A 16,870-nucleotide genomic window follows, 5' to 3' on the forward strand; every position below is an offset into this window, starting at 1 on the left:
TAGCCAGCTTATTATGAAGGCCCACCTTAATATAAATAATTCATTACGCATTGCTGCAAAGAAAGAACAAGAGGATCAACAGAATTTGTCTAAAATGAGGAAGAGCAACACAAGGAACAGAGTGTACTCTCTGTATAATCAAGCTAAAAAATTATAAAGGGATCACATATAAAATGGCTATCTTCTTTGTCTTACCTCAAGTTTTCCTGACAACATCTACCTGGGTTGAAAAAGAATAGCCTTAAAGAAAAAAACAAAACGCCTTAAAAGAAAATAACATGGAAACCTACCAGGCTCCTATAAGTGAACAAAGAAAAAATATGTCTTTCTCTCTCGATCTGTCTCTCTCAATCTCTCTCTCTCTCTCTCTCTCTCTCTCTCACACACACACACACACACACATGCATACTCACACTCACTCCAATACCTCCAGGCCCTAAAAAGCTTTGCTTCCATAAGCCCATTTAAGAACATTTTTTTACTTCATCTGGATCTCTTGTATTCCTATTCATGTCCAACTTTCACATATCAGAGTCTTTCAAAAGAAGTATCATTATTTTAAAGCTGAATATCACCAACAGGAAAAAATAATTAGCAGCAAGAACCAAATTAAGTGTGTTAACTGCCAACACAGAAAACATTAAGAGTCCAGAGTACAAGAAATAATTCAAACTTTAAATGACTGTTTTATAGACACCACACATTCATTCTCCATGTCGAAACAATCTCTATGCCAACTAAAACAAGATAAACATAAACTAAGATGCTGTTTTGAAATCCATAAACAAATACTTTCCTCTAAAATACTTAGCTTTATTAGAGAAATGGTACTAAAAATAACAAAGATTCAAACATTTGCTCTATTCTACTTACATATTATAAATAAGACAACTGTTGATGCAAGACACACACTCCTTCACAATCTTTCCATATGCACTCAAGCATTCTTGTATCAGAATAAGCTGTTTACCAGCCAACCGTATGTGGTTGAATGATTAAAATGACCATCTATACTTTACATAGTAAAGCATTTTCAAAAATTTTAATGTACACAGTGACAAAAAGGAAAAAAAAACACAGTAATTCTGAACACATGAAAGAGTAATTAAGCAGCTTCGTAGTCAAACCAGGCTTCATTGCAATAAGGGCAATTCTTTCCATTCTCTACCAAATACTTAGTTTCAATAGTATTAACATTAAAAGAAAACTCAAGTTGAAACCAAGTAACTGATGAGCTACTCAGCTATTTAAATCTATAAGTAATTCTTCCCATGAGGTAAGGCAACGGAGTAATCTGATTGTATTAGACTGCATTAAAATAATTATACTTGATTTTTTTAATAACATGCTAATTAAAAGGTATAACTTTGGGGGGAACAAAACAATAATGAAAAGATTTCTGAAACTATGAGTTATGGCTTTGGGGGAAAATATTAGCAATGTTGTCATTTTACTACTTGTTACTTCCTGCAGAAAGTGAGCCTAAGCGTAATGGATGACCTGTATTTTAAACTCAAGTAAACATATCCTTAAAACAAATAACCTCATGTGTTCTCCTTTACATAGAATTTCTGCACATCATTTATGAGAAGATAATTAAGAGGTAATAATTAAGGCCATCCAATGGAGACAACGAAAGTGTTCACTTTGATTTAAGTCAAGTAAGAACATGCTTCATTTTCAATTATCACAGTATAAAACTGATGGTCCCAAAACTGCATGGTTGTTGTAAGCTCTCAAGTCATTCTTGAAAACAGGACTTCCCTCATGTTAGGTGAAATATGTAAGAAGCTCTTCTGACATACCACTTGCACACTTCTCTATGGGAGTGAATGGAATATCCATCTACATCCCCTATGAACTGAGAATGACTAGCACATATAAAATTCTAGAAAACAGCACACCACACTGTAGAAGGCACTAAAGCTTCAGCTTGTGCTCCCATAGCCCATTTTGAAAACCCAGTTTTCTTTTTATAATGCCACCTTTGCCACCTACAGCTGACAACACACACTGCAATATTATTCATAATAAGCTTGGGAAGGTCAAGGAAGTTCAAAAAGAAATGCTTACTTTGTGGGGAGACCCAATGATTCTAAACACCGAATACTAATACATTATTATTAGTATTCAACATGGGTGCTCTTCCTTTTGAAAGAGAACAGGAGCATGCATTGTCAGTTGTTTGTTAAACCACTTAGTTAAGCAATTTTAGTCTGTAAAACTATTTTAACGAGAAAAAAAAAACTGTTGTCCTAAACAGTGAGCAAAAGAAAACACAATAAGTGAGAATTTAACACAATCACCATAAATCCTGTGAAGTAAATGTTAAAAACTTCTTACATACTCTGCACTTACAAGGGTGTGTATATATTTGCACCGATTTCAAGCACATCATCAAATCTGTATATATTGAAATTTAAAAAGAAAAAAAAGTAAAACAATACAAAATTCAGCAACTACCATTTTTTAAAAGAGCCTCCAATGCTTATCTCCAGTCTTTATGGATAGTACAAATTTGGATCTTTGATGTCCCATCTATTTGTAATAGTTCTTGGCAAACACTAACAAACCACATGACAAGTGTGTCAGCCACCATGGAAATGCACAGATTCTAGAAGATGAGTTTGGGTCACATGTGTTATTTTCACGATGTCCATGCTTTATTTTCTTACTCCGTAACAAGATGGCCACAAAGTCACCTAACAACTAGAAAAGCTGTTAGTTTGTATCTTTATGCTCAACTGGATTTCTTCACTGTTTGACATCTTGTTGAGAGAAATAAAAGCTTTGGATTTTATTCCAGCATGTGTTTAGAGGTGCATTTGTCAGTCCTATACTGCTTCTGTTTTGGTAGAGAGGTTTTCTTCATTTGGCTGACAACTCCCATTTTGCTGTACTTTGTTTTCCTCAGTCCTTGGTGCATCCTTGTCATCTACTTCTTTGCCCACGCTTGAATCTGGTTCTTTATTGTGTTCCTTCTCCTAAAATGAATATTAAGCCACACATTTAATATTTTTCTCAAGAGTTACATACTATTACATCTGGTTATGGCTAAAATACATACTTCTGTCAACTTAGTACAAGTAGGTATTTTCTCTCATTACCTTATCATATAAATAAGGTATGCAAACATGTATCAGTATGTCCTCTGTACTTCTCATAAAAGATGGAAATTGTAAATTAAATTAGAATAAAACAATCAAAAAGAAAGCCTAAGAAGTGTTCAATAAATGTTACTGAACTGAAAAAGTGGGACTATCTGCTGAAAGAGTTGAATAGCTCCCAAAGATGCCAGGATAGATTTGTAATCTGGATACCAAAGAAGCAGAATTCAGAGGATGTAGAATAAGGAATCACTACTCGTCCTAGCAAAGACTGCTCAAGAACAATTCTGCCCTCAGCTTAAAGGAGAATTAAATGAGAACATATGGAAAAATGCCTGACACACAGTAATGCTCAAGAGACACTATCAATGTTACTGACGATGATGATAAACCCCTACCAATATGAGAGTAAATAAAATTAAAAGATGAAAGCTCCAGAACTCATAATTGATTTCCAAATACAAATACACTTACTGGAATAACAGAGCAATTAATGTAATTTATAAGTAGTTAAATATTTATCCCCAAAAACACCCTTACTTGGTGGAATTTGGTTTTCCATTATTATTCTAATTCAACAAACCTACTAATTTCAGTATATGTTACAAAACCAATGACGGAAAAAAAAAGGGGAGCGCCTGGGTGGCTCAGTCATTAAGCATCTGCCTTCGGCTCAGGTCAGGATCCCAGGGTCCCGCGATCGAGCCCCGCATCAGGCTCCCTGCTCATCGGGAAGTCTGCTTCTCCCTCTCCCACTCCCCCTGCTTGTGTTCCCTCTTTCACTGTGTCTCGCTCTGTCAAATAAACAAATAAAATCTTTAAAAAAAATAAAAATAAATAAATCTAGTTCTATGTAAAAAAGAATCTCAATTATTAATTTTTTAAAGCCTAAACAACAAATGACTGCAACTTACCTTAAGTGAAGTATTGTTCTTCTCCAACTTTTCCTTTCCATCTCGGTCATGAGAACTCTTTCTTGTAGAGCTTGAACGTTCTCTCTCTCTTCTTTCACTAATGTGGTCCCTTTCTTTTTCTCTCTTTTTATCCTTCTTATTTCTGCTATAAGAACAGTAATAATATGCCAGTTAACTTCTAAGAAATTAAAGACCTACGTTGTTGACAAAACAGTCTTATCTAACACTAATGCAAATGTAATCTGATTTGACCAAGTAACATAAACAGTCCTAGAGCCCCACCTGCTCCACCCTATACCCCAATTACTTTTTTAAAGATGCCCAAGTCTTTTTTTGCAGAAGCCACCATGTGTTCACATAAAACACAATTTGGTATTTTCAATTTATTTATCAATCTCAACTGTAATGAGATTAAAATAAAACCAAATATATGGGCTTTTTACCCACCTTTTCAAAGCAAAAAATGAATAAGCAGAAAGAAATGAAAAGGATAAAGAATTAGAGGTGGTTCCGGGGAGGACTGAATGACTGAGTACCAGCAAAACTTGAATTTCAAATAACCCGTGCTACTGCCCTTGTCATTCACCATTACAAACAAGTCACACCAATTCAAGATCAAAAGCTACATGAACAAGTTCCACTGATAACAAAATACCTTTAGAATTAGAGGGAAAAAACAATGCATTTCTGATCAGAAGCATAAGCTGCCTTTCTACTTTAAAAAGTTAGCCTTAACATGGAATTCTAGGCTTTTTTCTCTTAATAATGGATAATTCAAAAATAAAGACAAAGACCAAGAAAACAAATAAAGACATTGAGCAAACAGACCTAAGTACATATGAAAATTTAGTATAACAAAGGTGGCATCTCAAATCATTGAGGAAAAGATGACCTTTTATAAATAAAAGGTATGGAGACAAGTGGATTATTATTTGGTAAGTGATAAAACTTGATCAATATCTCATATCTCATTCCACAATATATAAATAAGTCCAAATGGATGAGAGACCTAAATTCTTAAAATAAAATACAAGTGCTAAAAGAAAACATGGGTAAATTTCCTTACTATCTGGGTTTTGAAAAGAAAGATTTTTTAACCCAACTAAGAATCAGGTACAATAAAAAACTGATAAATTTGCCTACATAAGCCTTGCAAGGAAAAAAAAAAGGCATTACCATATTCAAAAGAAAAATGACATATTTGCAACATATGTGTGCATCTTTCTACATAATTTTTAAATGTCAAGGGAACAGTCACATCAAACTGAGTAAAATTCTTAGGAATAAATTTAACCAAGGAGGCAAAAAATTTGCTGAAAAAGATGAAGACAAATAAATAGAAAGACATCCACGTTTATGGATTGGAAGACTTAAATATTGTTAAAATGGCAATACTGTCCAAAGCCATCTAGAGATTGAATGCAACCCCTATCAAAATCCCACTGTTATTATTGCAGAAATACAAAACTCATCCTAAAATGCATATAGAATCTTGAAGGATATCAAACAGCCAAAACAATCTTAAAAAGAACAAAGTTTGAAGGCACAGCATTCCCAATTTCAAAACTTACTTAGGTACAGTACTCAAAAACAGCACAGTATTACATAAAGAAAGAAAATAAACCAGTGGAATAGACCAGAAGACCCAGAAATAAACCCCCATATATATGATTCAAACGATTTCTGACAAGGATGCCATGACCCATTCAATGGGGAAAGGACAATCTTTTCAACAAACTGACACTGGGAAAACGATATCCACACACACAAGAATGAAGTTGGACCATTATCTTATACCATGTTAAAAAGTTAACTCAAAATGGATCAAAAATCTAAATATATATGCTAAAGCCATAAAATTCTTAGAAGAAAACACAGGAGAAAATCTTCATGACATTGCATTTGGCAACGTTTTCTTGGATATGACACCAAAAGCACAGGCATCAAAAGGAAAAAATAGATAAATCTGACTTCATCACAAGTAAGAACTTTTGTGCACCAAAGAGTACTATATCAAGAAAGTAAGAAGCCAACCCACAAGAGAGATATCTGCAAATCATGTCTCTGGCACGAGATTAATATACAGAATTTAAAGAACTCTTACAAACAACTTAAAATACAAAAATAACCCAATTTGGAAATAGGCAAGAAACTTAAAAAGACGTGTCCCCTAAGATATACAATCAATAAAGCACACAAAAAGATGCTCAATATCACTATTCGTTAGAAAAACGCAAATCAAAACCACAATGAGATACCACTACGCACTCAACAGAATGGCTATAATCAGAGGCAGACGATAACAAGTGATGGTGAGCATGTGGAAAAATTGGGAGTTCTAGCACAACGCTAGTGGGAAGGAAGAATGTCAAAGGTGCTTGGGAAAAGTTTGGCAGTTTCTAAAAAGATTAAGAGAGAGGCACCTGGCTGGTTCTGTTGGTGGAGCAGGGGACTCTTGGTCTCAGGGCTATGAGTTTGAGTGAGTAATAGAGATTACTTAGAAAATTAATTAATTAATTAATTAGATTCACTGCTCAGCATACTGATCAAAAAAAAAAGATAGTACCAGAGGACTCAGCAATTACCACTCCTTGGGCACATGCCCCAGAGAAATGAAAACACGTGTCCACACAAAAACCTGTACATGAATGTTCATAAAAGTACTACACATAATACCTAAAAAATGGAAAAATACTAAAAGTTCATTAACTAATGAATGGGTAAATAAAAGATGGTTTTATCCACTCAATAGAATATTATTCACACAAGGAATCAGGTACTGATACATGCTACAACATGAACCTTGAAAACATTACATTTAGTCAAAGAAGCCAGATACAAAACACTATGCATACTGCATGAGTTTACACATGAATGTCCGGAACAGGCAAATCCACAGACAGTAAGTTAGACTAGTGGCTTCCAGGAGCAGGGGGGAGTAACTGCTTATGGGTACAGGTTTTCAAGTGAAAAAGATGTTCTGGAATTAAGTAGCAGTGATGGTTGACAATACTGTGAACCTAACTAAAGACCAGTGAATTGCACGTTTAAAGTGAATTTTATGACATGTGGATTATTTCTCAATTAAAAAAAAAAAACAACCAAGGGACGCCTGGGTGGCTCAGTCGTTAAGCATCTGCCTTCAGCTCAGGTCATGATCCCAGGGTCCTGGGACTGAGGTCCACACTGGGCTCCCTGCTCTGCAGGAAGCCTGCTTCTCCCTCTCCCACTCCCCCTGCTTGTGTTCCCTCTCTCGCTGTCTCTCTGTCAAATAAATAAATAACATCTTTTAAATAAATAAACCAACCAACCCAAGGTGTAGGTGGGGCTAGGTACAGTCACACACAAACACACACACACACACACACACACACACACACACACACAGTATACATAAAGCATGCTCTCTTTTGTGAAGGAAGGAGGAGATATTCTAATCAATGTATCTGCTAAGTTTTGCAAAAAGAAACACAGGAAGGATAAAAACGATCACTTACAGAGGGTGGATGGGGAGCAACGCAGAAGGAATAGGCAAGAAGTGACTTTGTGAACACATCTTTTTATCTGAGTTCCTAACTGTGAAAAGTTTTTAACTTTCATAAGTAATAAAAATATATATGCGGCCCACAAGTACAGTATCGTATGCCTTCCATTATTTTCACCTCAAAACAATAACCCACAAGCAAATAAACATGAAACCCCTGCTGAGAAACATGCTCCTCTTTACACTCAGGCAAAGGTTTTTGTAAATTTCTTTTCTATACCTAGAAAACCACATGAAAAACTATGACCAGGGCGCCTGGGTGGCTCAGTTGGTTAAGCGACTGCCTTCGGCTCGGGTCATGATCCCGGAGTCCCGGGATCGAGTCCCACATCGGGCTCCCTGCTCGGCAGGGAGTCTGCTCCTCCCTCTGACCCTCTTCCCTCTCGTGCTCTCTATCTCTCATTCTCTCTCTCTCAAATAAATAAATAAAATCTTTAAAAAAAAAAAAAAAAAGAAAAACTATGACCAGTCATTAAGGTGGTGGAATGAAAAATAAATACACAGAATGCAATAATCTTCCTTTGCAGCACAAACCCAACCTCCAATGAGAGGATACAATGAAAGAAAAGACCTCATTAACAAGAACAACAACAACAACAAAATACCTAGGAATAAACTTAGAAGATGCATAAAATCTGTACAAAACAAGCACTGAAACATTCCTAAAGAACACTATGGATGGTTTAAAGAAATAAAAAAGAGACTGGATAGAAAGACTCATCATCATAAAGCTTTATTAATAAAATCTATTTAATCAATTTCCCCTAAGTTAATTAATAAATTTAATGCAACTGTAATACAAATCATCACCAGATTTTATTTCTAAAACCTGAACAACTGACTCTTATTTTCAAATGGAAAAATAAACAGGCCAGAATGGTCAGAAATGCTCAAAAAACAGCAGCGGAAGTGTGGGAGAGGATCAGCCTTACTAAATGTTAAAAAAATACTACACAATTTGAATAATAAAAAGCATGGAGCATTGGTACACGAATCATCAGTCAAACCAACCCAGCAGCAGTGAAGGCCCAGAAATAGACCCAAACACAAAAAGAAATATTTAGTACCGGAAAAGGCAATATTAATATAAGAAATCAATGTTAGAAAAATTGAGTTTTTAATAAATGATACTGATCAAAAGAAAAGCATATAGAAAAATAAAATTGGACCCACATGCCATACTGTAACATAAGGATGAACTCCTAATGGATCAAAGATTTTAATGCAGTAAGTAAAACCATAGAAGTATAAGAAGAAACAAGGGGGGCATTCTATTATAATCTTGGAATAGAAAAGACCTTTCTAACTTTATATGACTCAAAATCCAGAAGTCATTAAAGAAAAAATTTGAGGGGTGCGTGGCTGGCTCAGTCAGTAGAGCATGTGACCCTCAATCTCAGGGTTTTGAGTTTGAGCTCCACACTGGGTGTAAAGAAAAAAAAAGAAAGAAAAATTTTGGGAAATTATAAAAAAAAAAAAAAAATCAAAATCCTTTGTAAAATCAAGTCTCATAATATTTTCTGAAAAGAAACAACAAAGTAGGAATGATACCTAGTATCAAATCACTAAAGAATAATCTCCCTAATACAAAGACGCCTGGCTGGCTCAGAAGAGCATGCTACTCCTGATCTCAGGGTCGTTGAGTTCGAGCACCATGTTGGGGGTAGTGTTTACTAAAAAACAAAAAACAAACAAAAACAAAAACAAAAAAACAAACCTTAAAAAAAAAAAATCACTCTAATACAAAAAGAACCCCTGGAAATAAAAAAAAAACAAACAAAAAGCAGAGCCCACCAAAAAAAAAATGGGCAAAGCATACCAACAACTCACAGAAAAGGAAATACAAATGGCCTTCAAATATATGAAAAGGTCACCTTCACTCCTAAGAGAAATGCAACTAAAATTACTATATACTGATACCATTTCTCATCTATCAGACAGACAAAAATCCACGACTGCAGTAACATAATATGGTGTAGCTGACAGAAAACACTCTCATACACACCGGCTGAAGTGCAAATTGCTGCCAATCTTTATGGAGGGCAATAAAGAAACACGTCTCAAAATTATAAACACACTCTGACACAATACCACTTTTGGAATTTTCCCACACACCTGCACACAACAAAGTTAAGTCCAAAGCTATTCATTACAGTATGGTCTAATTTATAATAGGAAAATTAAGCAAACCCATCCTACTGCGGGCTGGTTAAATAAACCAAGGTAGTGCCACACAATGGAAGTCCATGCAGTTCTAAAAAAAGAATGAAGCGGCACTCGCTGATGAATATGTAAAGCTCTCCGGGCAGTTGGGTGACAAAAAGCAAGGGCACAACAGTGTGTTTTTTGTGCTACCTTTTGCATAAGAAATATGAAAAGAAACTATAAATTTTGAGCTCGTGTATCTCTACACAAAACTGGAAGGGTATGCAATACAAAAAAGCGAAGTCACTACTTATGGACACAGAGGAGATGAGTGCATAGGTGAAGACCTACCGAGTTATAACTTTTTATACTGTTGGGATTTCTGAAACATGCAAATGTTTAACATATTACTCATTTAAAATATAAAGTTTAAAAATAGATCCAAAAGAAGATTTTTCTTCCCCCGCTCCATCTTTGGATTTAGCACACACTTTCAACCTACCTCCTAGGGGATGGAGATCTAGAAGATTTCCTTTTTATAGTTTTTGATGTTCTTGGTGATCTGGAAGAACTCCTGCTCCTCCTCCTACGCCTTTCCCTGAAAGTCAAAAATATATCATTTAAAAATACAGCAATTTTAATAAAGGGCAATTCAAATACACAAAAGCAAAAAGGTCCTTAATGCTCTCAAGTTAACAGTAGTCTTTCAAAGACCAGTTTAAACTCATGTCCTTTAAGAACGTGTTCTATTATCTAATATTAGTGCAGGTCAAATTTTGAACCATAAATTTTACATGAAAATATGTTCTGAGATTTCGTAACAGAAAAGGACGAAGATTCCTTTTCATCCGGCTTATCTGAGTAAGAACTTCCTGAATAGAAAAAATATTAATGGATATTTCAGATTCTCTCAAGTTAAGTATGTTCTTCTCCAGCATCTAAAACATGTTTTGCTTATCCAGATCCTTTGTCCTGTATCTAGCTCCTTGCTGCCCCACTGTGGATTATTTTATAAAAGATTAAGGTGGCTTGCAAAATGTGAACTTTACAAATCCAAGCATTCAGAATGTCTCTAAAAAAGCATTTACATTAATCTATTTTACAGAGAAATTGTTTTACCCTTCAACTTCCTAACATTTTATTGTTCTATTCATTTAAAACCGAGTACACAAGTTGCTTAGAAGTAAAAGAGTTAAAACCTGGGCCTTAAATATGAGATAAAAAAATAACTACTGAATTAACAGTGTTTACTATTATTAAAAATGATTTTCTTTAACATGTTAGCAAATGATGCATACTCAAAATTACTTCATTTATAAGCATGGTCAACTGAGAAACAATGAATTTCAAGATGTCCATAACTCAGGGGATGACGCAGGAGGACATACTTACTATGATTAATGTGTCCCATGAACTCACAAGGAGCTCTAATAATTAGTGGCCATATAGGTGAAAGAACCAAATCCCCTAGAATCCAAGTTCTCCATACCACCTCAGTAAGAATATTCTAGGCTAAAGAAGCATTTTGCCTACATTTTTCATTGTAAAATAAATATTAGATAATGCTCAGATGTGGTAGATACAGTATATGTTAAGACCAAATTAGCCAAGAACTTTGAAAATACCATCAACTCCAATTTTACCTAAAGCTCTCTCCTCCATTACCCAATTTTATTTCCAAGACACCCCAAAATTATAGTTCCTGACTAATGTGAAAATAGGTGAAGATATTCCATTCAGTCAATGCCATTCTGTAACAGCTCAGCATAAGTACCATAGATACTTATTTCATAGCATGAGAATATCATTTTAACTTTGTTCAGGAAGCACTATGTACAGGTGGACATCTGATAACTAACAACTGATGATAATGAGCACTAAGGCTGGATAGACAGCAATCTAGAACGTCAATTAGTTGAGAAAGAGGCAGTCGGGGTAGTATATGGAACTGTAGTTGGTTAGACTTAGATTTAAATTTTAGTTCCATACCTTACCAGATGCATGACTAAGGTCATATTACTTAATCTGAGTTTCAGTTTTTCCAACTGGAAAATGGAGTTAATAACTCAATTTGATAGTGTTGTTATGAGGATTTAGGATGATACCTATAAAGTACCACGCACAGTCTCTTGCACATACCTGGTGTCAATATTTTCTCCTTTCTCCTCACTAGCTTTATTGCTAGTTACTGTAAACACTCAAAGTTGCTTAAATATCAAAATTTTCTTTAAAAATGTAGATTGGGGGCACCTGGGTGGTTCAGTCGGTTAAGCATCTGCCTTCGGCTCAGATCACAATCCCAGGGTCTTGGGATTGAGTCCCACATCGAGTTCCCCGCTCAGCGGGGAGTCTGCTTCTCTCTCTCCTTCTACCCTTCCACCCCTGCCTGCTCTCTCTCTCTCAAATAAATAAAATCTTTAAAAAAATAAATAAAATAAAATAAAAATGTAGATTTAGAGGATGATGTTGAAAATAAAAATACCAAGTACTCTATTTTTCTGAGCCATTAAAATGTTTCCTGTTAACTAAACAAATCAGAGCACATGAAAAACAGAAAAATACTAAAAGATGACAAATTTTAACTCTTCACCAAGCTCTTATGAAAGCACAAAACATGCCAAACTTCAGAACCTTTAGAAACTAACATTAGTCAGCATTTCTTCCCGAGGCCCCAGAGGTTAGTTAAGAATCTATTTAGGAATGAATGTAAACATCTGAACTTCCTTAAATGTCAAGCAACTTAAAATGGCCCCCCCAAAAATTAAACATTTCAAAGTCATCCAAAAAGTAAATTCAACTGAATTTAAAAGGAATCAAAACATTGTTTTCTGTTATGAAGGGCAATAACTAAATGATCACATAAACACAAAGGAAGGTGTGACAGACAATAAAATCACTGTGCAGTAAAGGAACAGGCTTGCAAGGCTTGACTGATGTCCACAGCAATGAGACTAACTTAATTCTTCAGTTTCCGGTTCAGTGTGCTGAAATATGGTAGTGATCTGTTTATTTTAAGCCCCAGTTAAACTACACTGTTGTTTTCAACTTTATGCTTCTGCAGCAGTTTCTTAAAACAGGTACCAAGTACTGATTAGAGAATTCTCAAACTTAATCTCTTAGAAAGAAGAGAAAGAGCTACCATATTTCTAATATGGAAGTGTGGAGCAGATGGAAAACTTCCCGAAAGCTATGGTATTATCATACTTTGAAACCATGATAATAATAGTCTTCTCACAGACTTACTGTGAGGAATAAGATTAGTCATGAAAAACCGTGCAGAGACAAAACCTGGCATTTGGTAAAACATTCAATAAACGCCTGCAATTATCTTGTAGTACCTAACCAAAGACTGGTATTAAGAACAAGCTATTGGGGCGCCTGGGTGGCTCAGTCAGTTAAGCGTCTGCCTTCGGCTCAGGTCATGATCCCAGGCCCAGGGTCCTGGGATCAAGCCCCGCATCGGGCTCCCTGCTCGGCGGGAAGCCTGCTTCTCCCTCTCCCACTCCCCCTGCTTGTGTTCCCTCTCTCGCTGTGTCTCTCTCTGTCAAATAAATAAAATCTTAAACAAACAAAAATTGACAGATCAAGGAAAACCAAAATTTAAATGTCATGCACTCAACAAATAGAGCAGTAAAAATCACTTAAATGAAATTTTAATAAACATTCTGCATATTAAAATTTACCAAGAGGTCAATTCTTCCATTTAAAAAAAAAAAAAGAAGAAGAAAAGAAAAACTTGTCCTTGCCCTCTCATCCTCCAAGAAAATAAGCAGCAGCAGCCACTGCCGGCACCAGGAATTACAAAGGATAGTTAAAAGTTTTCAAATAACTTTGCCCACTTATCATCTCTTCCCCTTCACAGGTTCAATACTGCAGCAAGCACTCTACTAAGAGAAATGTTTCTTCTGCTATCAGAGCGCAATGATCCGGTTATTACTGTATTGTTTCCACCTACGTAGCATCATCTCTTCCTTCTTGGTTAAAATTTACATTTTCATTTGTCATCAGCAAACCCCCTGGTAGAAATTTTAAGCATTATCAAACCTGCTGGAACTACGAGATCTTCTTGACGCATTGTAACTCCGGGGCGGTGTTCTGGATTTTTTATCCTTCCTTCTTTTCTCCTCTATCTCTCTCGATCTGTCCTTGTCCTGTTCCTTCTCCTTGTCTCGCTCCTTGTCATGTTCTTTTTCCCGCTCTCGCTCTCTGTCCTTTTCCTTGTCTTTTTCCCGGTCCTTTTCCCGTTCTTTATCCCGGTCTTTCTCTTTGTTTTTACCCCGTTCCTTTTCTTTTTCACGTTCTTTCTCCCTGTCTCTCTCTTTTTCCCTTTCCTTTTCTCTATCTTTTTCTTTCACTTTTTCCTTTTCCTTGATCTTTTCTCGGGTGTCTTTTCTCTTGTCCCTTTAAAAACAAAAATAAATAAATAAATTCACAACTAAAATTATTCTACTCCCCAAAAAGGACCTCCCTCTCGTTCCTCAACAATTATCAACCCAAAACAATTTATACCAGTTTATAATACATTACATGGTAATCTCTATGTAACCCAGGTGTACATGAAGCTGTTAGATAAAGAGTTACCCGGTTTAATTATGTATTTGAGAAACCTCATGAGTCATTCTAATCATCAGATTCAAATCAATGGCAATCAATATTAATCACTACTAAAACAATCAGAAAAAAGTTTACTGTCTCTCATTAAAAACCTAAACCATAGTAATTTTTTAATAAGTGAAGCTACGAGAAAAATTACCACTAATTTCCCCAAACTCACCGTGAACGCGAACGACTCCTTGACTTCCGTCTCTCCCTTGATTTAGAGCGTTTTTTATGTGGGCTCTTAGATCTACGTCTGTCTTTTTGTCTTGAACGTGATCTATTATGGGATCTACTCCTAAAGAAAAACAAGTTGTTAGAATGTCAAAACTTACTCTTAAAATTTCACTTTTTAAAAATGTAAGATGTCTTTCAAGTGAGAAAAATTTAAAACCTATTCCAACATTCCTTTCCATATTTTGGAATTCTCTATTACATAACGCCTCAGATTATTTGCAGTAATTTATTTATTGGCAACTTTACCAAACAGTTCATTTTCAGAACACAAAGAGAAAGAAATTATTTTCTATGTCAGACTGAAGCTATTATTTTCAAGTGTGGCTTTCTTGTCTAATTATTATATGCCTGTTACTATATGAGTTCTCCCACAGAACAAGTTTGTATACCATAAATTAAATTTAACTCTTGACTTGCATGTAATTGCTTGTGGTTATACTTTCACAAGAAATAGTGGTTTTCTGGCTCAAGAGTTTCTCTAACTGGCTGTGTGATGTCTGTCATAACATATATTAAGAATGTATAAGGAAGCACAGTACTAATTACGCTGCTAGTGTGACAAGAAAATAAACATTACTCATGAGTTGAAGCTATAGATAATTAAATGTTGGATTTGCAAGACCTCTTGATTTTATAACTATATAAACATAGCTATTAAAAGAAACTTTTTAAAGATTTTATATATTTGAGAGTGTGAGCATGATCAGGGGGAGGGAAGGGCAGAGGAGAGGGAGGAGACTCCCTGCTGAGCAGGGAGCTCAACACGGGGCTGGATCCCAGAACTCTGGAATCATAACCTGAGTCAAAGGCAGACGCTTAACCGACTGAGCCACCCAGGTGCTCCCTAAAAAAAACCTTTATTACTGGAATTCTTGCGGGAAAAATAACGATTACTCCAATTCTGAAATTCTCTAGGCTCCTTATTCCCACTGAAATAATGCTTATATAATGTGATTTTTATCCTAGTAACTATTTATTAAAATATAACAAAACTGAATGCACACAAGTAACAAAATGAGGAGACTCACCAGCTCTGGAGTGAAACAATCTGGCTCTGACACTCAGCTCTGCTACATACTAGCTTTGCGAACTCTGGTTACTCACTTACCCTAAGCCTAGTTTCTTCATCTACAAAGTTGGAGAATCATACCTACATCACCTACGCCTGTAATGAGGACTAAATCAGATGACACATGAAAGACTGCCTAGCAGTCTCGGGCACAGAATAAATGTTCAAAATAATTCTTAACTCTCAAGATCATCAGCATTAACAATTAACATAAATGAAAACTTTAAGTTACAGCTTTATTTATTCCAAGGAGATCAAATGAACTTCCACAAGTATGCTTTATATAATTAAAATTCATCTTGATAGTCATGTTTTCATGAGTTAAGTTAAAACAAAGATCTATAAAAGAAATACATACAGTTAAATTCTTGTGGTATGCTAAGCCAGAAAAATCTTGAGACAATTTTCAATTAATAATGAAATCCTGTTTTTTTAAATACACTTTCCAGTTAGTTAAAATGTTTCCCAACAGCTAATTTTCAACTGAACCACTCATCTATTTTATGGCTTTAAAAATTATACATTTATCTTCATACCCTATTTTCAATACAAGAAGATAAGCCACAGTTTGTTGAAATCTTTACTACTAATAACCCAAGAGACAATCGGGCAAGTGGTAGGTAAAAGCAAAACTGCAAAACTTAAGACATTTTAAATCCATTTACAGACATCCACATAAGGGGAATGTTTTATAAGGCCTTTGCTTCTACGCACTTAATAGGAAGTCTTTACATTTCTGTTCTAGTTAACCTTGCTAAAAATATACATAGTAATTTTGTTTTCCTCAAACACTGCTTTCCAACCTTAATTAAACAAAGAAACACCTTTTAAAAAAGTAAGTGTAGCTTTAGGAAGTAAGAATTAATTTTAAAAACACTGATCACTTGGCTTCCCACCTTACCCCTACAGGTCCTCAGAGTTTGGAAGTCCCAAGTGTAATTACTGTATTTTAATTCTGACATTAAATATTTTCATGTCCCTATTTCACCCACTAGTCACCTCCAAACAAGTGTTCTGATTAGGAATACTAAAAGCTTCAAGTTAAGAGCAAATCTAATCCAACCAAACAGAAAGACTTGAGTTATCATTAGGAGATCTCAATTCAGCATAATGTGCAAAATCACATTTATAAATTAAACTGTACATACAGGGCAACTTACCATCATGTCTCATCAAAGTTCAACTCTAAGTCTGCTTAATTAAAATATTATAAAATGTCTTATAGTTCCCATGCTGGTCTGTCAAGGTTACTTAGCTT

At 35.3% G+C, this 16,870-nt stretch overlaps 1 protein-coding gene across 5 annotated transcripts in view; it reads right to left on the reverse strand.

Moving 5' to 3' along the window:
- Window positions 1-1,027: 1,027 nt before the first annotated feature.
- The window catches only part of SREK1 (splicing regulatory glutamic acid and lysine rich protein 1), a 41,572-nt gene continuing 25,729 nt past the window's right edge, over window positions 1,028-16,870 (reverse strand). For 4 of the 5 annotated variants that reach the window (XM_025892763.2, XM_073905402.1, XM_073905401.1 and 1 more), the window contains 5 exons: window positions 14,485-14,604; window positions 13,755-14,111; window positions 10,213-10,308; window positions 4,022-4,166; window positions 1,028-2,984 (listed from right to left, as the gene is read on the reverse strand). In XM_025892763.2, coding sequence (XP_025748548.1) covers window positions 2,835-2,984; window positions 4,022-4,166; window positions 10,213-10,308; window positions 13,755-14,111; window positions 14,485-14,604 — 868 coding nt within the window. In that variant the 3' untranslated portion in view covers window positions 1,028-2,834. The remainder of the gene's footprint in view (window positions 2,985-4,021; window positions 4,167-10,212; window positions 10,309-13,754; window positions 14,112-14,484; window positions 14,605-16,870) is intronic. The other variant, XM_025892764.2, reaches the window with a different exon arrangement.

The sequence above is a fragment of the Callorhinus ursinus genome, unplaced genomic scaffold, assembly GCF_003265705.2.
Source record: "Callorhinus ursinus isolate GAN/ISIS: 27379988/994484 unplaced genomic scaffold, GSC_fseal_2.0 scaffold23, whole genome shotgun sequence".
NCBI lineage: Eukaryota > Metazoa > Chordata > Mammalia > Carnivora > Otariidae > Callorhinus > Callorhinus ursinus.